General features: G+C 33.9%; 5 protein-coding genes across 5 annotated transcripts; 2 read left to right on the top strand and 3 right to left on the bottom strand.

Annotated features, from left to right (window-relative positions):
• Window positions 1-556: 556 nt before the first annotated feature.
• LOC103852818 (inorganic pyrophosphatase 1) lies at window positions 557-2,388 on the top strand. Its single transcript, XM_009129717.3, has 4 exons — window positions 557-1,087; window positions 1,232-1,353; window positions 1,477-1,684; window positions 1,792-2,388. Exons 1-4 carry the CDS (start codon window positions 929-931, stop codon window positions 2,179-2,181), a joined length of 879 nt encoding a protein of 292 aa, XP_009127965.1. The 5' UTR covers window positions 557-928; the 3' UTR covers window positions 2,182-2,388.
• A 5,242-nt stretch (window positions 2,389-7,630) lies between these two features.
• Window positions 7,631-8,665, bottom strand: LOC103852816 (abscisic acid receptor PYL3). Its single transcript, XM_009129715.2, has one exon. The coding sequence runs from the start codon at window positions 8,606-8,608 to the stop codon at window positions 7,991-7,993; it is 618 nt and encodes a 205-aa protein (XP_009127963.1). The 5' UTR covers window positions 8,609-8,665; the 3' UTR covers window positions 7,631-7,990.
• Window positions 8,666-10,907: 2,242 nt separating this feature from the next.
• LOC103852815 (LOB domain-containing protein 7) lies at window positions 10,908-11,983 on the top strand. The gene has a single exon (XM_009129714.3). It carries the CDS (start codon window positions 10,967-10,969, stop codon window positions 11,522-11,524), a length of 558 nt encoding a protein of 185 aa, XP_009127962.1. The 5' UTR covers window positions 10,908-10,966; the 3' UTR covers window positions 11,525-11,983.
• On the bottom strand, window positions 11,775-15,244 carry LOC103852814 (protein HOTHEAD). The gene is made up of 6 exons (XM_009129713.3): window positions 14,962-15,244; window positions 14,268-14,658; window positions 13,588-13,898; window positions 13,130-13,515; window positions 12,128-12,696; window positions 11,775-12,037 (listed from the first exon to the last, which is right to left on the bottom strand). Exons 1-6 carry the CDS (start codon window positions 15,032-15,034, stop codon window positions 11,983-11,985), a joined length of 1,785 nt encoding a protein of 594 aa, XP_009127961.1. The 5' UTR covers window positions 15,035-15,244; the 3' UTR covers window positions 11,775-11,982.
• Window positions 15,245-15,949: 705 nt separating this feature from the next.
• On the bottom strand, window positions 15,950-19,513 carry LOC103852813 (TMV resistance protein N). Its single transcript, XM_009129711.3, has 2 exons — window positions 18,422-19,513; window positions 15,950-18,100 (listed from the first exon to the last, which is right to left on the bottom strand). The coding sequence occupies exons 1-2, from the start codon at window positions 18,976-18,978 to the stop codon at window positions 17,293-17,295; spliced, it is 1,365 nt and encodes a 454-aa protein (XP_009127959.1). The 5' UTR covers window positions 18,979-19,513; the 3' UTR covers window positions 15,950-17,292.
• Between the last annotated feature and the right edge of the window lie 3,566 nt (window positions 19,514-23,079).

Below are 23,079 nucleotides of genomic sequence, written 5' to 3'. Positions count from 1 at the left end.
ATATGTGGAATTAGTAAAATAAGAGTATTTGTACTCCCTACACACAACTTCCCACCTATTTGCATTCCATACCCTATTTCCCTTCAATTTTTTTCCCCCCAACACTACCATTTTCCCCTAATTCAATGGTATCCCACTCTTTTCAGGGTATTGAGCTAATTTGCTCTAAAATAATTACCATATAATGTATGTAATTACGAAATGTATATATGGAATTAATTATTTTCAAATACACATATGTATAATAAAAAGGAAAAGACAAAAAATATTAAAAGTTAGGTTTATTAATTATTGTTGCCATGATTTTTTAGTTATAATTTGATTTTGGAAATACATTAATTGAAGAGAAAAGACAAAAATCCTAAAAGATAGGTTAATTAATAACTTCAGTGGCATGCCATTGTAAATATAGTGGAAAACTAAGGGATAATCTAATTTTGTACTCCTATTTTAATAGATTAGATATTCCAACTTACCTTTAGTTTTAGTTATTTATTTCCCTTCATATGATGGATATATATTGTACCAAAAAAAAAAAGAATATATATTTGATGATCGAATATTCTTCTCTTATTCCCGCGTTACCTCCTCGTCTTAATGAAACCCACCCAGAAACATCTAAAAAGGCAAAATCAAAAACAAAAGCTCTCATAACCGTTGGATCACTCTAAAAGACCCATGTTTGACCATAAACGTCATCCAATCCAACGGTTCACAAACAAAAAGAAAATAAGATTCTAATTTTGTGTTCTTCCTCCTTTTATTTTCACCCTTGAGGTAATATTCCAATGGCATCTCCTAGAAAATCCTTCATTGTTTTGTATAAATACCAAACCACATTTCTCTTCTCCTCCATCCACAAACCAACGAACTCAAAACATCCAATCAAATCTAAAACTCAGATTATCTCGAGAAATATTCGTGAGACATGGCTTACAATAGCAATAACAAGAACAACATTGTCGTTGTGTTCGACTTCGACAAGACAATCATCGACGTTGATAGCGACAATTGGGTGGTCGATGGACTTGGCTTCACTGATTTGTTCAATCAACTCCTCCCTACCATGCCTTGGAACTCACTCATGGTTTGTTCTTGTTTTCTCTTCTCTGCTTTTGTTTTAATTTATTTAAAAAAAAACTATTTAATTTTTGTGATTTTGCGGTTTTGTTCATATATCATTCTTGAATTTTGCATGGAACCTTAATGTTTTTTTGTTGTTGTTTAACAGGACCGTATGATGAAGGATATTCATGATCAAGGCAAAACCATTGAAGAGATCAAAGAAGTTCTCAAAACAATCCCTATCCACCCACGAGTCGTCCCTGCCATCAAATCTGCACATGCTTTAGGGTAATTCACATTTTTATACTCTCATTTTTTTTATTCAAATTATTATTTTTTCTAAGCATTAATATGTCTAATGTTAGACAAAACCCACCGTTTCTAATCCGATATTCACGGTCCGGTTTCCAGGTGTGAGCTTAGGATAGTGAGCGACGCCAACATGTTCTTCATCGAAACCATCGTTGAGCATCTCGGGATTAGTGAATACTTCTCTGAGATCAACTCGAACCCAGGGTTCGTCGATGAGCATGACACGTTGAGAATTTCTCCTTACCATGATTTCACCAACTCGTCCCATGGTTGCTCTCATCGCACGTGCCCTCCTAACATGTGCAAGGTACTTTTAACATTTATTTTATTTTGTTTTGGTCAGATGTTGACCACATAGGTCGTTTCTAAATATTAAACCATAGTCTTAATCATTATGTTTTTACATTTATTTAGGGCTTGATCATTGAGAGGATTCAAGAATCTCTAGCTAAAGAAGGGAAGAAGAAGATGGTCTATTTAGGAGATGGAGCTGGTGATTACTGTCCAAGTTTAAAGCTAAAAGCTGAAGATTACGCGATGCCCCGTAAGAATTTCCCGGTTTGGGATCTGATTAGTCAAAATCCTATGCTGGTTAAAGCAGCGATCAGAGAATGGACTGATGGTGAAAGCTTGGAGAGGATATTGCTGGGAACCATCGAGGAGATTCTATTGGAGGAAGAGAACGAGAAGAAGATGTTGACTAGTGCGGAGAATAACTGCAAGATGCAGACCATCTCTGTCGGGATTAATGTTCATCATGAGCCAATAATGCCCCGTGCTCTTCGAGTTTCTCAGTCTGGTTAATTAATTAGGTGGTTTGATATAACTGATGAAGAAGAATATTATATGTGGTGACTTTATAATTATAAACAATATATATGACGATGAAGTTGTATGATTGTGATTTTGTTTTTAACAAGTATTTGCCTTGGTCTTTGCTGTTTTGTCATAAATTTATCAAATGTATTTTTGTCTTGTCCTAAAAATAGTACATTATGATGATTTTTATCATACAATTATTTTTTTCTTGAGATTCCAAATGTATAGACTCCACGTGAGCCATGCGGTCCCAAGTTCCAAATACAGAATTGTACTTCAAATCCTTTTGATACGAATATTCTTCACGATGTGCCATAACCCCTGCTCGAAACGCGGCTGCAAATATACCCAAATCGATGTAGTCAGACATTGATTCGCCTTGATACGCGCATAAAACCGTCTAATTTTTGCGTTGACCACCTAAGTTTTTTTGTTTTCGTCCGTGTAAAATTGAAACACGGTTAATTGTTTTTTACTCATTATTAACAGATTTTGTGTAATTATTTATTACTAAATAATTACAATTAGCTATCAAACCCAAAACAAACACATATGCATACTATATTTAGGGATTTTTTCTTTCCAAACACATCGAATCAAAAAGAGACTGTTAAAAATTATATATAAAAAGTTATATAATTATGTCTAAGGACTTGTGTCATCATATTAAAATTAGCTAAATATATTATAAATATATTAAATTATATTTAAAATTAGGCTCCACGTCATCTCCGAATACTTCCAGATTTCGGTAATTCGCTTGGCCCAGAATTTCCGTCCGACTAACGCCTATTGTAGTTCTGAACAGGGATCATAACTAATGTTACGTCTTTTCTTTTTCTCAATTGTTTCGAGAGATCTTTTCACAAATGCCAACATCAATATACTTCTCCCATTTGCAATAGATAACATTTCAAGACATAATATATACATTAAAAAAACATTTTTTTAAAAAAAGGTCATCAACTATACATCTAACTAATAAAATAGACTGCATAATACTATTAGTCATATAACATAAAATTTTAATAAATTTCAAATTAAAAATTAAAACACCATTTAATTAACAAAAATTTCCTAAAATATCAAATATTAAAAATAAAAGGAATACAAATCTTTATGGTTTAACGACAACTAGGTGATTTGCCCGCGACGCGGACTTAAAGATTTTCATAAATTTTTGGAAAGTTCTTTGTACACTATATTCATTACTAAAATAAATCTTAAAATAACTCAATATAATATTTTTAATTAAATAATTAAATTTTTTTATTTGATTAATATTTAGTAATATAAATTATATGTTCAATGTTTTACTTAAATACTTTTTCAGATAACTAAATTTTTTCTCTAAAACGACACTTAATATAAAACACAGGGAGTATATATATAGAAATTATTATTTTTAATTATATTTTTAGATTTTGGATAATTCAATATTCTATTATTAATTATATAATTAATAATTTTATTTAACTAATATTTAGTTATATAATTTATGTTTTTAAATTTTTACTAAAATACTTTTTCAGATAACAATACAATATATACATAAATTATCTCTTTTTAAAATTATATTTTCAGATTTTGGATAACTCTTACTATTATTAATATTAATCAATTATCTAATCAAATCAATTAAAATTTCATATTTATTTTTAATTTATTAATACATTTTATTCATTAGGGGTATAAACGATATTAATCATTCTAACTTTTAACGTGAGAGCTCGATTCCAAAAAAATTCTTTACTTGATTAATATTTAATTATATAATTTATGTTTTTAACGTTTTACTAAAATACTTTTTCAGATAACAATGCAATATATATATAGAAATTATCTTTTTTTTAGTTATATTTTTAGATTTTGGATAATTCAATATTCTATTTTTAATTATATAATTAAGAGTTTTATTTGATTAATATTTAGCTATATAATTATGTTTTCAAATTTTTACTAAAATATTTTTTCAGATAATAATACAATATATACAAAGATTATCTCTTTATTAAATTATATTTTCAGATTTTGAATAATTCTTACTGTTAGTAATATTAATCAATTATCTAATCAAATCAATTAAAATTTGTTTTTATTTTTTAATTATTTATACATTTTATTTATTAAAGGTATAAACAATATTAACCACTTTAACTTTTAACGTGAGAGCTCCGTTGCAAAAATTTACTTCGCAAATAATAGTATAGATTGTTAATTTGTTAATTGTGCTCTTCTCTAAAACAGTGATGTGCAAAGGGTTCGAGGGGCTAAGGTTAAAAAAACTTACTTTTAACTACATTAAAAATATTTTTCTAATACAACTGTACTAGATGTTTTGTCCGCACATGCGAGCTTAATCGTTTTACAAATATATATTAGTTTATATTTTAGTAATTCAAAAATCAGCATGATAACTTATTATTTATGTTTTCAAAAACATTAAATCAAACATCAAATTATATATATATATATATATATATATATATATATATATATATATATATATATATTTGACGTAAATTTAAATAAAATATATATGTTTATTATTGTACTGAAATTTTAAAAGAAAACATTCACATATTAAAAATATTTTAGTAAATATATTTATTGTAATTTAGTTAATTAATATTTAATTATAAATTGTTTATTTGTTATTTTCTAATTGTTATAACTGAAAAAATAAATTTTAGGATAACAAAACAATATATAAGAATTATCTAATTTAAACAAAATAATATTATTAATAAAAATTTGTTTTTAGTTATATTTATAACTGAAAAATATGTTTTAAGATAACAACACAATGTAAAAATTATATTTTTGAAAAAAAAAATTAATATTATAAATAAAAATTTGTTTTTGATTATATAGTTAATTATAGATAAATTCATTAAGGGTAGTATAGATGTTAACCGCTCTAACTTTTAACGTGAGAGCTTCGTTGCTAAAATTTACTTCGCAAATAATAGTATATATATTAATTATAAATTGTTTATTTGTTATTTGCTAACTATTATAATTGAAAAAAATAAATTTTAAGATAACAACACAATATATAAGAATTATCTTATTTAAAAAAATTAATATTATTAATAAAAATTCGTTTTTAATTATATTTATAACTGTAAAATTTGTTTTAAGATAACAACACAATGTAAAAATTATCTTTTTGAAAGGAAAATTAATATTATTAATAAAAATTCGTTTTTAATTATATTTGTAACTGAAAAATATGTTTTAAGATAACAACACAATGTAAAAATTATCTTTTTGAAAAAATTTATATTATAAATAAAAATTTGTTTTTGATAATATAGTTAATTATAGATAAATTCATTAAGGGTAGTATAAATATTAATCGCTCTAACTTTTAACGTGAGAGCTCCGTTGTAAAAATTTACTTCGCAAATAATAGTATAGATTACATTTATAACTGAAAAATATGTTTTAAGATAACAACACAATGTAAAAATTATCTTTCTGAAAAAAAATATTATAGATAAAAATTTGTTTTTAATTATATTTATAGCTTAAAAATATGTTTTAAGATAACAACACAATGTAAAAATTATCTTTTTGAAAAGAAAAATATTATAAATAAAAATTCATTTTTGATTATATAGTTAATTATAGATAAATTCATTAAGGGTATATAGATATTAACCGCTCTAACTTTTAACGTGAGAGCTCCGTTGCAAAAATTTACTTCGCAAATAATAGTATAGATATCATCTTCACCAAATACACAAGTATAAAACTATAAAAATTGCTGACAAAAAACTATAAAAGAATAAGTTTATTAATTAAATATGCTATCATTATGTTATATAAGAAAAAAAAGTTGAATTCACTATGTGAATTAGTCGAATTCTCGTGGTTAGGGTTTTCTAAAATAAATTTAAATCACTAGACTATAAATTATTTAAATTTTGGAGCCTTAAATAAAGTTATATTAATCGGAAGTCTAAGGCGAATGATTTTTTCGATGCATTTCAGGCACGCCTCTGCCTAAGAACACCAAACTAGAGATTTTTGTTGTTTCTAACCTACAAATTTTGGGGACCGAGTCTGCGTACATGCATACTGGTTCTATGATTCATGAAATTTTAGGATTGAGTGATAAATAACCAGTTAATATATATATTTAATTATTTTAAACACCGAAAGATTTATGCATAGCCAATTATTATTATGAGACCAAGAAAAATGTTTCATCCAAAATCGGACATGAATACATGCATCCGTCAAAAAAAACCACGATTGCCAACCATGTTATAAAAGCACAGCAAGGGACACCCTACACGAACCATACCACCCACTCCACTTCATCTACTCATTCTGAGTATAAATCTGATCCAGGGCCGTGCCTGATAATTATTGGCCCACAAGCCAATTTTTTTCTTTGGCCCACTAAATTATAAAATTGACGAAAATGCTAGAATATGCATCAGTAAAAGTTTGAACCCGGGTATGAATGTGAATTATTGGCCGCTTTTACCAGTATAGCTATATTAGATTTCTGGAACTTTTGGCCCCAACAAGTATATTATCTCACCGGCCCTAAAGCACATGCTTCATTGGCTTCTATTCAGGTCCGGCCCTGATCTGATCCCAAGTCATGAAAGTAGAGGATACTCAGTGCCTAATGCCTATACTCATTCAAAGATTGGGGCACACACAATACACCATCAGCCCCACATTCAAAGATTGGCACCAAAATATTACATACCAGAAAGGATATGTACTATATGGCCATCTCTTTGTCCTTATAGCTTCTTTCTGAGTTTCTAACAGCGTTTGAAACTCTTGCAAGTCTCAATTCTCAGACTCCATATATATCACATGTGATACTGATATGATGGACCACATGAAGCCAATAATCAGACCAAAAGAAGAATGACTTACCATTGTTGATCGTCATATGGATAAACTACACAGCAGATATACACCATATCCAAAAGCCCTTTCTCAGTCAAATATCAAGCATCCCAAAATAACTCTTGTCTTAATAAATAGTGGTTCACCTGTGCCACCAACAAAGATCCAGATTAGGCTTCATGTATTTGCAATAACAACATAACAACAGTGCCGACATAGTATAAGGGACGGTTAGTTTCCCGGAGCCCATACTAAATTTATCCTTTTGATTTTTCTTATTTAATATATATAATATTAAATTTAAATATATAGTGTTATAAAATATGATAATGCCACCAACTGATTGGGTACTATCAGAAGATTTAGTTATCACTTAACAAAAAAAAGATTTAGTTATCTCTCACATATTATTATACCTTAGATCTTCAGCCGAAGTAACTTGATTATATTCTTTAAATGTTTATTGGCTTCCATATACTTGGATGATATTTTAATTTCATTTCCAACAAAAAGCCTTGATTGTATTTCTTAAATGTAATTCAACACTATATCGAATTGAATCCGTATTGCTTCCAATTTTCAAGATTAAAAGAACTAAACTTCCATCAAAACTATATTGGTTAGTACTTGACAAAAATGAAAATGAAGGAAACAAACAGTAACCGAAGGATAATTCCAATACCCTTGCATTAATTTGGACATCCGCTGAAAATTGTATTATAGTTTGTTGGGTCGAATCTTCTCAGAGCTCTCCTTGTGAGGGTTACTAAGCCCATTACAGTCCATAAAATACGTATACACACCTCACCTCACCTCACCTCACATTCCACACATACACATTGAACAAACCGACCCATTTATGGCCAACTATCAATATATATACACACGACATTTTCAACACACAAAAAAAGTTTCAAGTCGGAGTTGCCATGGAAACGACGGCGAGATTCTGTAAATTCGATTTAACGACAGTATCCACAAACATCCTCGTATCTTCCTCTGTATTACCTTTTGGTATATCAACAATGTAAGACTCCAACACCACACTGTACACTCTCTTGACCTTATCGTTCTCCAAGACAACAAACTCATTAACAGATGTAACCGACCGGTAATTTCTTAACCGGTGTTCTCCTCCAAGAACACGAAAACTCAAAATTCGTTTCTCTTCATCTAGAGCTTCTAGTATCTCAATGCTTGTTGACGCTGGAAGACCAGACACGACGCTAACTTCCCTTATGGTCCCGACGCTAATTTCTTTACCGTTACCTCTGATGGTGCAGCTTTTGATAAAGTGTTTGTACTTGTTTGGATTCGCGAAGTCTCGGACGAATCTCCATATGGTACGTGCTGGTGTGTCTACGCGGTGGGCTATGAGGGATGTGCACGTGTTTGGCGATCTTGGGAGCGTGTGGTGCGTTCTGATAATTGGATCTAGAGTTGAAAACTCGTCCTTCGTTAATGCATATGGTGTTATTGTTGTTGATGATGACGATGATGGGGCGTGGCTAAGAGGAAGATTAGGGTTCATGGTTTTGAGAAAAAACTGAACGAAGCTAGTACTGATTCTTTTGACATACCATTACAATATATATATATATATATATAAGAAGTTATTGTATTTTATAAATGTATATTTAAATGGAGAAGTGAGATGTTGATATGTTTGACTAACGGAGTTGGGTTGCACTAAATTGCTTTCTGATGTATAAAGTGTGAACGTGATACCAAATCTCATTTTATATGACTCATTGGATCCTTCAGGAGCTACAAACACATCAGCTTTTTGGGGTAAAATACAAAATAGATTATACTTTTGTTAATTTGATATGTAAGGCTAGACGACGTAGAAGAAAGATCGATGCCCCTAATAGGGTTAACGTGACGTAGAAGAAAAATCGATGCCCCTAACAGGGTTAACGTGACTATATAGTGGAAGAAATGTTGTGTCTGATCAGTTTATAATTTGCCTTACTTTTTATTTTGTGCAACGTTGTTCTTGCTATACTATTTTTGGAAGATCTATGCTAGATTGCTAGTCGGTAGGTTAGAGACTGAATTATCTTTGGTTAATGTATAAACAAGTTTAATGCAACATGGACATTGATTATGCAAGTTGGTTATTACTTTAATATAGTTTTTCAAAAAATCAAATTTATTGCTGTTGGCAATAATAAAATAATAATAATCTAATAATAAAAGTTCGTACTGCTGAATGAATAGAAAACAGAGTTTTTTAATTGAATATCTCTATATATTTACATAAGCAGTGATAATGAAATTCTAATTCATGAAAAGCTGAAAGACATCAATTTGCGCCACAAAACTAATGCATCTAAGGGCATCATTATCGCCATATCTTAAGCCCATATCTTACCTTTTTTGGGTCCGAAAAAAAAAAAAAAAGAGAAACGTTAAGTGACAGGCCGCATAGTTCTTAATTAAGAAGTTTGGGCGGACATCCTTAAGTCGCATGTGTCAGTTCGTTATTCGCTTTAGGGTTCGAAGAAGGGATAGTCGGGTCTTGGTCTTCTCATTTCCGTCATCTTTTTGGTGAGAGCTCGTCAGCGAAAGAATCGCCCTATGTTCGCGCAGACGTCGTCCTCGAGAGGATGTGGAGCTCCTTCATTCCGATCACTCGACATCAATCTGTTGGTAGCTCCTCTCGTTGATTGCCGAAATCGAAATCCTGTCTGGTGCATGTCCTGTGTCGAAATCCTCTCGGTGCATGTCCTCTTGGTGCATAGCCCCAAAAAAGGTATGTGTTCCTCCTCTGTTTTGAGATTTAGAGGATTTCGATTCGATTATACGATTTCGGTTTGTGATTGTATAGGTTGTGTACGATTGAAAATTAGTGTAGATTGAGGGTTTGGTATCTGATTTTGGTTGGTGTTCCTCGTGTGTGGAACGGTTTACGATTTTTCTGTAGTGTGGATTTTTTTTTCTGAGAATACATTTTTCATTCGGTGATTTTGCGATGATAATGAATTTGAGATGATACTCTAGTGTTGAATTTTTTTTCTGTGAAGACATTGTACTCTAGGTGAATTTGCGATGATTATGAATTTGAGATGATACTCTAGTGTTTTTTTTATCTGTGAATACATTGTTTTCTCGGTGAATTTAATTAAGAGACTTCAAAATAAGTCCTAGCAATAACCAGCTCTGTTTGCTGGTGAGTTCTCTATCAAGAGTGTAGACCACAATGCAACCTCAACGTTCCCGCACCACTCCTTAAGCCTGGCATAAATTATGTGGTATGCCAACAAGAACATTTTCGAGGTGGAATATCTCCACATCTCGACCTTTTGCTGGATGAAGTTGATTTGGAAGACTTCACATGCGGTTCAAGTGATTCCAGTGTCAATTCAGTGGTAACTTGGAGCCGTTCCCTAGTGCACTTTTTAAGTTTGGACTAAGGAAGATATCCTTAAAATGCGACCCGCTTTACTATTTAATATTGTTTTTGCAATTTACCTACCATAACCCCTAAAAGTGCAATCCGTTATTATAAATAAATAAATTTACTCATAAACAAATGATCAGATAAATCCTATTAACATTATCGAATGGTTAAATAAATCATTTAGTAAATTCATCTAAAAAAACCTGATAAAATCAGAATTTCTAACAGATAGCTTCTGAGTATATAATAAGATAATTTAAAATTCAGAACAATATCAGAAAATAGATATTGTTGGACTCTATTTAACTGACAAAAACTTTTTATTTTCCTAATCAAACTCTCTCTATAAACCGTCTCCGAAATTTTCTCTATCCACAACTCAACTCTCTCCTCGATCTTCTCTTTCTATCCTTCTCTTTACGGAGTAAATCAAGGTAACCTCTTTTCTAAACCCTAACAAATCTCCCCCAATCACGAAAACTAATGTCCTTAAGCAAATTCCACGGTGGCTCCTCCTCCTGCTCCTCCTCTGCCACGGCTTGCGCTGCTTGTAAATACCAGAGGAAAAAGTGCACCGAACACTGTATTCTCGCTCCTTACTTCCCACAAGAAAAACAAAATCAGTTTCTAAACGCCCATAAACTGTTTGGAGTAAGTAACATCACAAAGTTCATCAAAGGAGTTGAAGAATGTCAACGGGACATAGCTATGACTAATCTTATGTTCCACGCCAATGCACGTGCTCGAGATCCAGTTTGGGGAGTTTGCAAGATCATGCTTGATCTGAAGAACAAGATTGCTTGTACTCAGGCTGAACTTAACTTGATTCATCAACAGAATCTTGCCATGTGTCGAACTATAGCTCTCCAGCAGCAATTTGGTTGCTATTCGTACGGAGATTTATTAGAACAAGGAGACGAATACCTTAATATTGATGGTCATGTTCATCAGAAACAGAGTGTGCTGAACTACGAGATGTTTATGGAGATGCCTATCAAGCTTGAGAAGGAAAAAGTTTCTATGGACACAAGAATGCAGTGAACCAGATAACTATGCTTTTAAGTCTTTCTAGTCTTTTTGTGTTTTTGTACACTCTCCGAAGTTTAGTTTTAATTTGTTTTCGTGTTTACCACTGCTCTTTTCTTTGCTATAGTTTCTCAGATTGTCCAAATCTATCCTCGTAGTAGTAGCAGTATTTTATACCAGTTTGTTCACAAATTTAGTTTTAGTTTTCAGCTTTTTCTTCTTTAACGTCTTATAATTTTTCATAAAGTTCAAAGGTAATTCCTTCTTTTTTTCATAGATTATAAATTGCTCTAGGTTGGGAAAATGATGGAGCTAAGCTGAAAACAAAATCAGGTCAGGACTTAACTTTTGACGCAAGCAACAACTCTAATTCCCCCAAAAGGGTTACACAGTTCACTAGACAACCTGATCCTATATTTCGATGAATCTACTATCAAAATAACCAGAGAGAGTACAAGTTATGCTGCTGTAAACTAAACACCTGCCTTGTTTCCAAGTCTCTCCCGAAGGATCTTGACTCCCATGTATCTGCAAAGATTTACAACTCATTCTGCTTATATACTGAACTTCAAAAGAGCTTTGATTCATTAATTATGTTGGTATTTGATTTCGACTTACCTTCCCATCATCATAACCGTGGCTTGCGGGTTGGTTCCGGGAGACTCGTCAAATGTGGAACCATCAATAACTCTGAGCCTGTTGACACCGAGAACTTTGCGGTCAGGGCTCACAACTTTACCTACAAGACAACCACCATGATAGTGCCAGATTGTGACAACAGTGTCTTTACAGAACTGAGCCATAGATTTGGTATCGTTCACTTGCTTTGGTCTTAGATTGATGTTTGCCTTGACACTCAAGCTAAGCATCTTGTGGACGTTTTGCTTGTCGCACTGCGTGTAGTTTAGGAACCGCTTAGATGTCACAACTTTTGAAACCAGACGGATAGCTTCAACGCAGCGTTGGAGATCCACTGGGTGTTTGAAGTAGTTGAAGGTCACTGATGGGTTGTCATCTACATTTGTGTTGAGTAAGCTCAAATGCCCTCTAGAGATTGGGTAAGCTAGTTTCTCCAAAATGAAACTTCCATTGAATGCTTCTTGAAGTTGGTATTTGTTTCTTGTGGTGTAAGCTTGTGTTGCTTCTGGTCTTCTCTGCTTTGCAGGTATGGTCGAAAACAATTCATTCTGCAAAAACATTCAAAGACCATTCTCATATAAAGACATTAATAATAGAAGAATGCCGAAAAAACTGATGAAGGATTGAGCACTTGGTTTGGGATACCAGAAACAAATGGAGGAGCTGGATAAATTCTTTTATTTATAGCATTCTGTTGATTCTTTAAATACAAAGAAAAACTGATGCACTTGATGTAAATAAGTTTTTTTGGTTTGAATAAATTTTACAGTTCATTCAAAAAAAATAAAAAAATAGAAGAATGCCGATTCTGAAATTTTAGGGGCTTTAAACAGTCATTAGTAAAAGCTTTAGTATTTTTTTTTTAAAACATATGGAGGATGTTCATATATATATCAACAAAAAAAAATTAGAGACCATTGTTAATGTTGCGTGCACTTGGTTATGCGATGAGGGATTCGAAGTTATGTAGTTTAGGGTTACCTTGTCCGACATAACTCCATAGTGAGTATGAATGCTCTCAGGAGACTGTCCAAAGCCAGTGCTGGCTTCAACATACACACCCATCTTTGTGATTCCAACAGTCTGGATAAGTGACTGCTCTATAGGCTGCTTTGAAGGCACCAAGATGGTGTTCATCGGATTATCAGCCATTCCTTTCCCCACATGCTCATTCTCCAGAACCAAAGGAATCTTCAGCCTCTCAAGCTCTCTCTTAGGTCCAATCCCACTTAACATGAGCATCTGTGGTGACCCAATAGCTCCACTGGACAAGATCACTTCACTTCCCTTTCTGTTCGAGAGTAGAGCCTGGTGTTGGTTACCCTTCTCGTCTTTGAATATCACTCCTGTTACTCTAGGTCTTGTTCCTGCATCCGGAACCAATAACGTTAACATTCAAAAGTTGGAATGCACGTAAACCTAATTAATATCATTAGTACCAGATGTGTCAAAGACTATCTTTTGCACGGTGGCGTAGATCAAGACTCTGAGCTTCTGAGGGTTAGCGTAAGCAAGAAGCTCTGCCGCAGTGTGACGACGGCCAAACCTATCGAAGATTGTGCCACCGACTTTTGTTCCGGAGACGTGGTCGTAAGTGAAGCCATTGAAAGGTCTGACTCCAACCTCTAAAAGACTGTCTCTCAGAGCCTTCTGCCATAACGTCAACTTCGGCTGATGAACGATCTCTCGCTCCACCCATGGATACGACTCATTCACTAGCTTCGCATCCCATCCTGCTCGCTTCACAAACCTACACCCAAGACCGGATCTTAGATTTAGGGTTTATAAATATTTGTTTATTTTAATAATAAAAAAATTCAACACTTTGAAAACTATGTAATATATTTTAAAATTTGGATGCTAAAGCAAATGTTTCATTCAGTCACCATTCGAGCTAACCTTCCAATTATTTATATATTTTTTTAAAAATACGTTAATTATGAAAATATATGTTGACATGTGTGAGAAGTTGAAGACGTGGTCGTGCCATTATTACACAACATTCCCACTCGGTGCGTTTTCAGATATGTGTAACATTTACCATTACGACAACAGGATCTGTTTCAATGTTCACAAATCAAAATCTTGTTTCTTGTTAATAATGGTTTTAGTTACTTACGCAGCATCGGCTCTGGAGTAGAAACCGGCGTTAATACAAGAACCACCGCCGAGAACTCTAGCACGAGCGTTGTAAACGCCGTCAGTGGAAACAAATGCCTGCGACGCGGAGGAAGCTGACGTGTCAGCAAGTCCGATGTGGAAGTTCCTGAGGAATGAGACGTTTGCGTTTGTAAACGGAACGCCACCTCTCTCTAAAACAAGAACGCTGAAATTTCGCGACAGCGTTGCGGCTAGTGGACAGCCTGCGGTTCCACCTCCGATGACTATGTAGTCGTAGGTCGAGTCTTGACCGGTTGATGCAAAAGAAGACGAGGAAGATGCTGAGAATGTGCTGGCTTTATCGATGAACGTGTATCGATAAGGATTAAACTTCAACTTATGCTCTTTATCTACAAAAAGAAAACATTTATTTAGATATTTAACTATACAATAATGGGTAGTTGGTAGAAGTAATTACACCATTAATGACATTAGCAGAACATAAGCCGAAATAACATAACAGATTTGTGTAAACAAAGACTGTACTGTTAGTGTCCTAATCACTCGAGATTTGGTCATAATGACTCAAGAAATCAATTGAACTACACAAAATCGCCAATGAACAAGAGTGATAAGGAGAGAGAAATACAGAGTTTACTTCAGACACAACACTAAGAACGTTGTAATGAGAAATGTGTTACGAGAAAAGTAACCTTTAGAAGCAGTGGAGGAAAGAGAAGCTGGGAGACAGAGGAAAAGAGCAAGGAGAACGAGCTTGAGAGCCATAGGAGACTACAGAAACCAAAGCAGAACTTTCTTTTTCTTGGTGTTTTTTGCTTCTGCTTCAACTTCTTATGTGGCTTTTCATGAATGGTCTTGTTTTATGTGAACCTTCTCCTATAAATAACACTTAGGATCCAACATAGCAACTATATTAATTACACCTACATGTGTCTGCTGTCTCTTCATATTGTAAAAATAATAATTATTTTGTAGTAGTATAGTAGTATCATATAAATAAAACAGTTTCAAGATAAAAGGGAGAGTTGTACAGCTTGTCTATGTCATTAATGGCATGAAACGGTTGTAGTAGGAGCTCTTGTAGCCGTTGGATCAAGACTTCATAGATTCAAAGTGTATACATTAATCATATTCACCTAACCAAACACACAAAAACAATAATACTATAGAGCCATGTTTTTAGCAAGTAGTTTTATATAGTAGCAGATGAAAGTATCTTAATAATGATCATAACTGTGAGTAAATCTTCACGAGTCATGTTGCTGACAAGTGACAATTAATCTTATTGATTATCTTCACCTAACCAAAACACAGTACCTTCCGTTTTATTTGGTTTAGCATGTGATCGCATCATACCACGTACGGTGGTCATATATATGGATCACATGAGATTTTCTCTTCACTTTAAACCAGTCACAACTATACCATATAATCTGATGTAGCCACCACAAATAAAGTTTGATGTTGAATTTATTAATGAATGTTTCTTTGGAGGGAAAATAGTATCATATAATATACAATAAAAACACTTAATTCTTACATTTTTGTTAATACTAGCCCACAAATGCATTTGAACATTTCTTATATGGTAAACTCACTTTTAAATCTTCTGGTGATTGGAGGACCGTGTATGTTTCACAGAGTTATTGGTGGTGGATATGCAAAGAAATGATGATAATAAATACACACACCAATCCATGAGTTGGATTCTGAATATATATTTACAAAACTTTACTACTCAGCAGTTAATGTAAGGATTAATTTCTCCTCTCTTTTCATGGGGTTGGCAATGTTGTCCCATGCTTCAACTTTCACGGAACTAGGTATTGAGATCGTACATATATTTATAGCCCTCCTTTCAGTTTTTTTTTTACAGTAAGAGAGAAAATAATCAACCGATTCAAATCATGCCATAACGAAAACTTCTAGAACTAAGTAAACGGTCCCCTAACGCCGGGTTTTGCACCAACGGTGGCCTTCAAGTCCATTACCAAGGTGCAAGGCTCTATATCGGCACATCTTGCAAGTCATATCTTTTGTGATCTGAGACCTGTAGAAAATTTTCTTAACCAGGCGACAAAATGTGAGGAAAGCTATATGGAAATACTCTTCCCTGCCGCCTGGTGGAAATACATTTTCATCAACATAAAATTTGCTCCAAACAAACTTCAACAGTGTAGTACTCTTCCCTGTAATATCACAAAAGCTATACTAAAAGATTATGAATATTACATATCTCCTCTCTAAAACAATGCATACAGCTCGCTGCTTTGAGGACACATGATGGAGACAACAGCTTAGGAGAGGCCACACTCTCCTAGCTTCACCTCTTTGATTAAATGATCGATGCCAGAGACATTGTATATACCATCTCCATCAATAAGCTGTACAGAACAACATCCCTCGCTCTTATCTGCATCAGTGACTTCTATTTGACTGACAGTTCTTCTATATATGCACCAGCAGCCCACTCCAAAAATATACAGAACATTACTATTTATAAGCCACGTCTAACTAAGTTTAGTCATACTTAACTTAAACGTATATGAAAAGGGAACACACTGTCCCCTAACCAGATCTAACCTGTAGATAACCTAACCATTCCATGGCAATATTTGTTCCCTTACATAACACCGACTCGAACGCATCAGAAATGTTCCTGAAAGGCTAATTCTCTGAATAGTTCTCCAACTTTCTGGACTCTCAGAAGCTATACTTTGTTAAACAAGCTTTATGCCTGTGTAAATAAACAGCTACGTGTTCTTGTGTGAGTGATGATAATTGATAACTATACTCCCCAAACCAAAACAGTTGAAATCCTCTGCAAAAGTATCTAACTGTTCAAATTTATAGACATTGTCTGCCACAAGCAGTCCCAGTTGTACAGATAAATCATCAAAGAATGGTGTATTATTTATTTCTCATCAGAAAGAACAGATCACATACAAAGAATGGCTTAACATTAGTAAGACTAAGTTACCAAAGAACAAACAAACACATCAGTTCAATCAATATTACTCAATCTAAAGACTATATATCATTGCTTCAAGTCTTTCCCTAAGCTGGCCTCTATCACACAACAAAGCCAACAAATATTTGAGGGTAAAAAAAAAGTTAATACCAGGAAGATCCATGGGTCTATATGTAGGCTCTTCCAAACCAACATGTTCGTGTCTCTGTGTGAATGCTAATGACCTAAAGAGCTGACGAACTCTAGGATCATCTCTCTGCCTGAATGCTTCTGACCTGAAGAGCTGACGAACTTCATAGCATCTCAAGATCTCAACTTCATAGACACTCGTCACACCAGATGAACTAAGCAGTTGTCTATCTTGTGTGGTTATGATGATTCTGCTCCCTGGACCAAACCAGCTAAACTCCTCCGCAAGCGCGTCTAACTGTTTGATCTTGTCTACGTCGTTAGCCACAAGCAGAATCTTCTTGTTCCTGAGCCTTGCTTTGATTGCGTTAAGGCACCTTGTCTTTGCGCCCAGGCCTTCTCCTTGCATCTTGGAAAGAAGCTCTTCTTGAAGATGAGATCTGCGGCAGTGTCGTGAAACCCTCCTCACGTCTTCGATAAGACAATGAGCGTCAAAGTTATGTGAGATGTTTTCGTAGACGTGTCTTGCCAGTACTGATCTTCCGTTGCTTCCTCTTCCCCATATACCAATCACTCTAACACCTTGGTTTGAGTTTAGGTCCAGTAATGGATACAACTCGTCCATGTGTTGGTCGATACCTATTAGGTTGTTACCATTTGTAGGTGTTGTTGAGAACAACATCTTTGATATCTTCTCCGTGATTCCATCGACAAGCTTCGAGTCATCATCCCTGAAAAAAAGAAAACAGACTAAAATATCAAGATTCAGGAAACCCTTCAACAAGTCACAATCTGAAACAGAGAAAAATATCAAGATTCAAGAAACAATTCAACATATCACAATCTGAAACAGAGAAAAATATCAAGATTCAAGAAACAATTCAAGAAATCACAATATAAAACAGAGTAAAATATCAAGATTCAAGAAAAACAAATCACAATCTGAGACAAGAGTAAAATAAAATATCAAGATTCAAGAAACAATTCAACAAACCACAACCTGAAATAGAGAAACAGCTTATGGTCCGGTCCTTATGGAGATGAGATCTTACCATTTTTTGGAACATTCGCCAGAAAGATTAGCCAAATAAGCCAACGCATCCCTCCAAGACTTGACCCTCTCTTTGCTTTGTCTCTTCTCATGTTTCTTGAACTGTTTTGCAACTTCTCCGATCTGCCACCTCAGGTGAGAAGGATCAACCTCGTAGAAAACAGGCAGAACTTTAAGCAAACCCTTTCTCTCGTACTTCAGAATCTTCACGAGCTCCTCTAGACACCAGTAGGAGGCAGGGTAAGTCGCAGAGACCACCACCACCGCGATTTTTGATCCTTTGATGGCTTGGATAAGCTCCGGTGGAATAGGACGGCCACTCTCCAGTTCCTTGTCGTCTTTGAACGTTCGAATCTCTTTAGCCTCTAGATCATTGTACAGAAAGCTAACGAACTTCCTGCGAGTATCTGCGCCTCTGAAGCTTAGAAAGACGTCGAACCTCTTGGGAGTAAAAGAGGCAGAAGAGGAAGAAGACAGTGATGACCTGGATTCGAATAGTCGCAGTGAAGTTTTAACTTTTGTCTTAACGCACGATAGTTTTCTCAAGATTCTATTCATCTTTAAATTCTTTATAGGCTTTTGAGTTTGGGAGCATTTAGTAGTCTATACCCAACATGAGTTTAGTTTTATAGAAGAAAAGATTGCACACTTAGTTAACGCTTAACGGTAATGAAATTACCAGTTAATTTCCAAGAAATTTAATACAAACCATTGTGTATAAAATTATAAATATTTTGTATGTATTTTTAAAATTTTATACAAACGATTACACACTTAGTCTGTATGTATTTTTAATTAGGATATAATTATAACTATTTTTATTTCTTTCATTTGTTCGCTAGATACTCCCATTTTTATGTGAAGCGTTCAATGAAAAGGATCTGATATATCAGATGGTTAGAATAAATAATGTTCATATGTATATGTTTGAAACTGTTTTGTTTAATATTGCAGTAAAATATAACGATCTGGTGATCAAATTTTTCTGCTTAAGTAGTTGGGATTTTTGCAAAATTGACCTACAACTTAAATTCAAACACAAAACTAACCTCTTTTTTTTTGAAAATTGGTTTTGCCCTATTCACCCCACAAGTTCATATAATTTACGAAAATGCCATCAATTTTTTTTTTTTTTTTTTTTTCGAAAATGACATTTTTACTCTCTCACCCTCATCATCTTCAAGTAATTACAAGATTGCCATTGTCATCAATACCACAACCACCATGAACAACCAATTTGAAGCTCTTAATGCTCCCAAAATCGATTTACCCTTCTTTTTTTTCCATTCTTGTGAACTAAACACAACATATCTCTCACTTTCTCTCCACAATGAGCTAAAAAAATCCAAGATTTTGATTCTAAAATTTTTATGGTTCATAGAGTCATAGAAGCTAACGATTATGGGTGGGTGACTTTCGTTTGTGATTCTGTGTGCTTGGAGAAGCCTTATGTATGCTAAGGAACTTATCTCACCAATTTAAGGTATGACATTGAGTTTTTTTCCAGATCTGTTCGTCAGACGACTTACTTGGGAAGTCGTCTGGCTGTAGACGACTTACCTTTCAGTCGTCTGGCTGTAGACGACTTACCTGGAAGTCGTCTGGTCAACGCAGAGGTTATTTTTGCAATTGACTTTGAAATCTGTAACCTGAGACGACTGAAAGTTAAGTCGTCTACTATTGTTTGGTTTCAAAAAAAATTCCAAAGAACATAGACGACTTACATTTCAGTCGTCATAGGTTAGTTTTGCATTTGACTGGATAATTTCAGAAGTTTGACTTCCCCAGACGACTTACATTTCAGTCGTCTGGCAAAAATTAAAATAATAATATTTTTTTTAAAGTAGACGACTTAAAGTTAAGTCGTTATAGGTTAGTTTTGCAATTGAAAAAAAAAACTTCAAGATTTAATTATACACAGACGACTTATAATTCAGTCGTCCACCAGACGACTTAATTGTAAGTCGTCCAAGACTTTTTTCCGAGATTCTGGTCAAACCTCGTAAATCCTGGACGACTTACATTTCAGTCGTCTGGTGGACGACTGAATTATAAGTCGTCTGTGTATAATTAAATCTTGAATTTTTTTTTTTCAATTGCAAAACTAACCTACGACGACTTAACTTTAAGTCGTCTACTTTTAAAAAAATATTATTATTTTAATTTTCACTAGACGACTGAAATGTAAGTCGTCCAAAAAGTCAAACTTCTGAAATAATCCAGTCAAATGCAAAACTAACCTCTGACGACTGAAATGTAAGTCGTCTAGCTTTTTTGGAGTTTTTTTTTAACCAAACAATAGTAGACGACTTAACTTTCAGTCGTCCGAAATAACAGATTTCAAAGTCAATTGCAAAAATAACCTCTGCGTTGACCAGACGACATATAGTTTAGTCGTCTAGACAACTTAGATTGAAGTCGTCCGCGTCTTCTCCACTAGTTTTTAAGTCTTCTACCTTAGTTTTTGAATAACTTGTATTTTTAAGAGTGATAAGTAACTTCAAGATATGTAAAACTCATATTTACAAAATATGTTCTCTCCCTTAGTTTTACTAAATTTGACTAAGTTTTTCAATGAAAACTTATAAAAAATATGATATGCTTTGACTAGTTACTATTGTTTGTTTCCATCTCTTACCAACATTCTTGTTTAATGATGAAAAAAAGGCTATTGGAGTTTATTATTGCATATGAGAGATCCAAAGATAAGAAAAAGGCTACTGAAGTCTATTATTTCATTGATTTGTAAATGTGTAAACACATTGTTAGCACATTTAATACATCTTGGAAAACATTATTACTGATTTTACAAAAAGTTCACAACTAAAAGAGTATACATGCAATTCACAAAACAGACCACAAACAAAACTATTATAGATCATTCATCTACAAAGACAAGCTTGGATTCCACTTGAGTAGACAAGACCAGACAACTTTTAAGAAGTCCAGACGACTTCTAAGAAGTCCAGACGACTTCCAGGAAGTTCAGACGACTTTGCCAGAAGACTTTTAGGAAGTTCAGACGACTTCCAGACGACTTTACAGGAAGTCCAGACGACTTCCAGACGACTTCCAGACGACTTCCAGACGACTAACAAGTAAGTCGTCCCAGAAGTCTTCCAGATCTGAAAAACCTGCATATTAAATCCATATCTGAAAAACCTGCATATTCAAAAACGTTCAAATGGCTTAAAAACAGAAAAAATGAGTGGAAGATTAGATAAATCTACCTTTACAGAACACACAAAAATATATATCTAAAAATAATAGATCTACCTTCAAATTAGTGGAAGATGAGTACCATCTAATTAAAAACCTGCAAAAAAAAAAATAGATTAGTAAGAAAGACATGAGACAAAATTGAAAAATTCATATAAAGTTTGGTGTTTTCAAGTCAAAGAGATTAGAGTGGGTTTGGAGAGTTTTAGTTTGGAAAAAAAGTAAGAACTTTATACAACAAGAAGTTACCAAATGAAGAAAAATCAGACATAAGAACTTACCAAAACGCTCAGAAAAATCCAGACGACTTCCTAGAAGTCCAGACGACTTCCTGGAAGTCCAGACGACTTCCTGGAAGTCCAGACGACTTCCTGGAAGTCCAGACGACTTCCTGGAAGTCCAGACGACTTCCTGGAAGTCCAGACGACTTCCTGGAAGTCCAGACGACTTCCTGGAAGTCCAGACGACTTCCTGGAAGTCCAGACGACTTTGTCAGAAGACTTCCAAGAAGTCCAGACGACTTCCAGACGACTTCCAGACGACTTCCAGACGACTTCCAGACGACTAACATGTAAGTCGTCCCAGAAGTCTTCCAGATCTAAAAAACCTGCACATCAAATCCAGATCTGAAAAACCTGCATATCCAAAAACGTTCAAATGACTTAAAAATAGAGAAAATGAGTGAAAGATTAGATAAATCTACATTTATAGAACACACAAAAATACATATCTAAAATTAATAGATCTACCTCTAAATTAGTGGAAGATGAGTACCATTTGATTAAAAACCTGCAAAAGAGATAGATTAGTAAGAAATACATGAGACAAAACTGAAAACTTCATATAAAGTTTGGTGTTTTCAAGTCAAAGAGATTAGAGAGAGGTTGGAGAGTTTTAGAATGATGAACATTACATTTTTGTTGCAGCCATTTGAGAGGAGGAGAGAGAATGTGTAAATTTTTCTTTATATAGGGAGACAAAAAATCCAATTAGGTTAAATATTTTTGACTCAGACGACTTCCTGGACGACTTACATTTCAGTCGTCTGGTGAAGAAATTAAAACAGACGACTTACATGTAAGTCGTCCAGAAGAGTTTAATATTTTTAGCGGGAAATTAAATATTTTTAGCGGGAAACTAAAATAGAAGACTTTCCAGACGACTTACAAGTAAGTCGTCTGGACGACTTACAAGTAAGTCGTCTGGACGACTGAAATATATGTCGTCCGGGTAAATTATTCAACAGACGACTGAAATATAAGTCGTCCACACCCTAAACATAACCCCTAAACTTAATTATCTAATTAAACACTTCATAAAACCAAATCAAACTTGGAAAGTGTTTACTATACACAGAAATAAACACATATAAGTGAAAACTAATTTTTGAAAAAAACATTTTAGTTTTCCAAAATCTAACCCTAACAATACATACAATAC

This window comes from Brassica rapa, chromosome A02 (assembly GCF_000309985.2).
Source record: "Brassica rapa cultivar Chiifu-401-42 chromosome A02, CAAS_Brap_v3.01, whole genome shotgun sequence".
Lineage (NCBI taxonomy): Eukaryota > Viridiplantae > Streptophyta > Magnoliopsida > Brassicales > Brassicaceae > Brassica > Brassica rapa.
This window is presented reverse-complemented; position numbering and strand designations above follow the sequence as displayed.

Excerpts from the sequence above, each read along its gene's own strand:
- LOC103852818 (XM_009129717.3), top strand. The coding sequence starts at position 929 with ATGGCTTACAATAGCAATAACAAGAACAACATTGTCGTTGTGTTCGAC. Across the intron at positions 1,088-1,231 it reads TGCCTTGGAACTCACTCATG|GACCGTATGATGAAGGATAT; the intron begins GTTTGTTCTTGT and ends GTTGTTTAACAG. Across the intron at positions 1,354-1,476 it reads AAATCTGCACATGCTTTAGG|GTGTGAGCTTAGGATAGTGA; the intron begins GTAATTCACATT and ends TCCGGTTTCCAG.
- LOC103852816 (XM_009129715.2), bottom strand. The coding sequence starts at position 8,608 with ATGAACCCTAATCTTCCTCTTAGCCACGCCCCATCATCGTCATCATCA.
- LOC103852815 (XM_009129714.3), top strand. The coding sequence starts at position 10,967 with ATGTCCTTAAGCAAATTCCACGGTGGCTCCTCCTCCTGCTCCTCCTCT.
- LOC103852814 (XM_009129713.3), bottom strand. The coding sequence starts at position 15,034 with ATGGCTCTCAAGCTCGTTCTCCTTGCTCTTTTCCTCTGTCTCCCAGCT. Across the intron at positions 13,899-14,267 it reads TACTCCAGAGCCGATGCTGC|GTTTGTGAAGCGAGCAGGAT; the intron begins GTAAGTAACTAA and ends TCTTGGGTGTAG. Across the intron at positions 12,038-12,127 it reads ACGGTTATGATGATGGGAAG|ATACATGGGAGTCAAGATCC; the intron begins GTAAGTCGAAAT and ends AAATCTTTGCAG.
- LOC103852813 (XM_009129711.3), bottom strand. The coding sequence starts at position 18,978 with ATGAATAGAATCTTGAGAAAACTATCGTGCGTTAAGACAAAAGTTAAA. Across the intron at positions 18,101-18,421 it reads GGCGAATGTTCCAAAAAATG|GGATGATGACTCGAAGCTTG; the intron begins GTAAGATCTCAT and ends TCTTTTTTTCAG.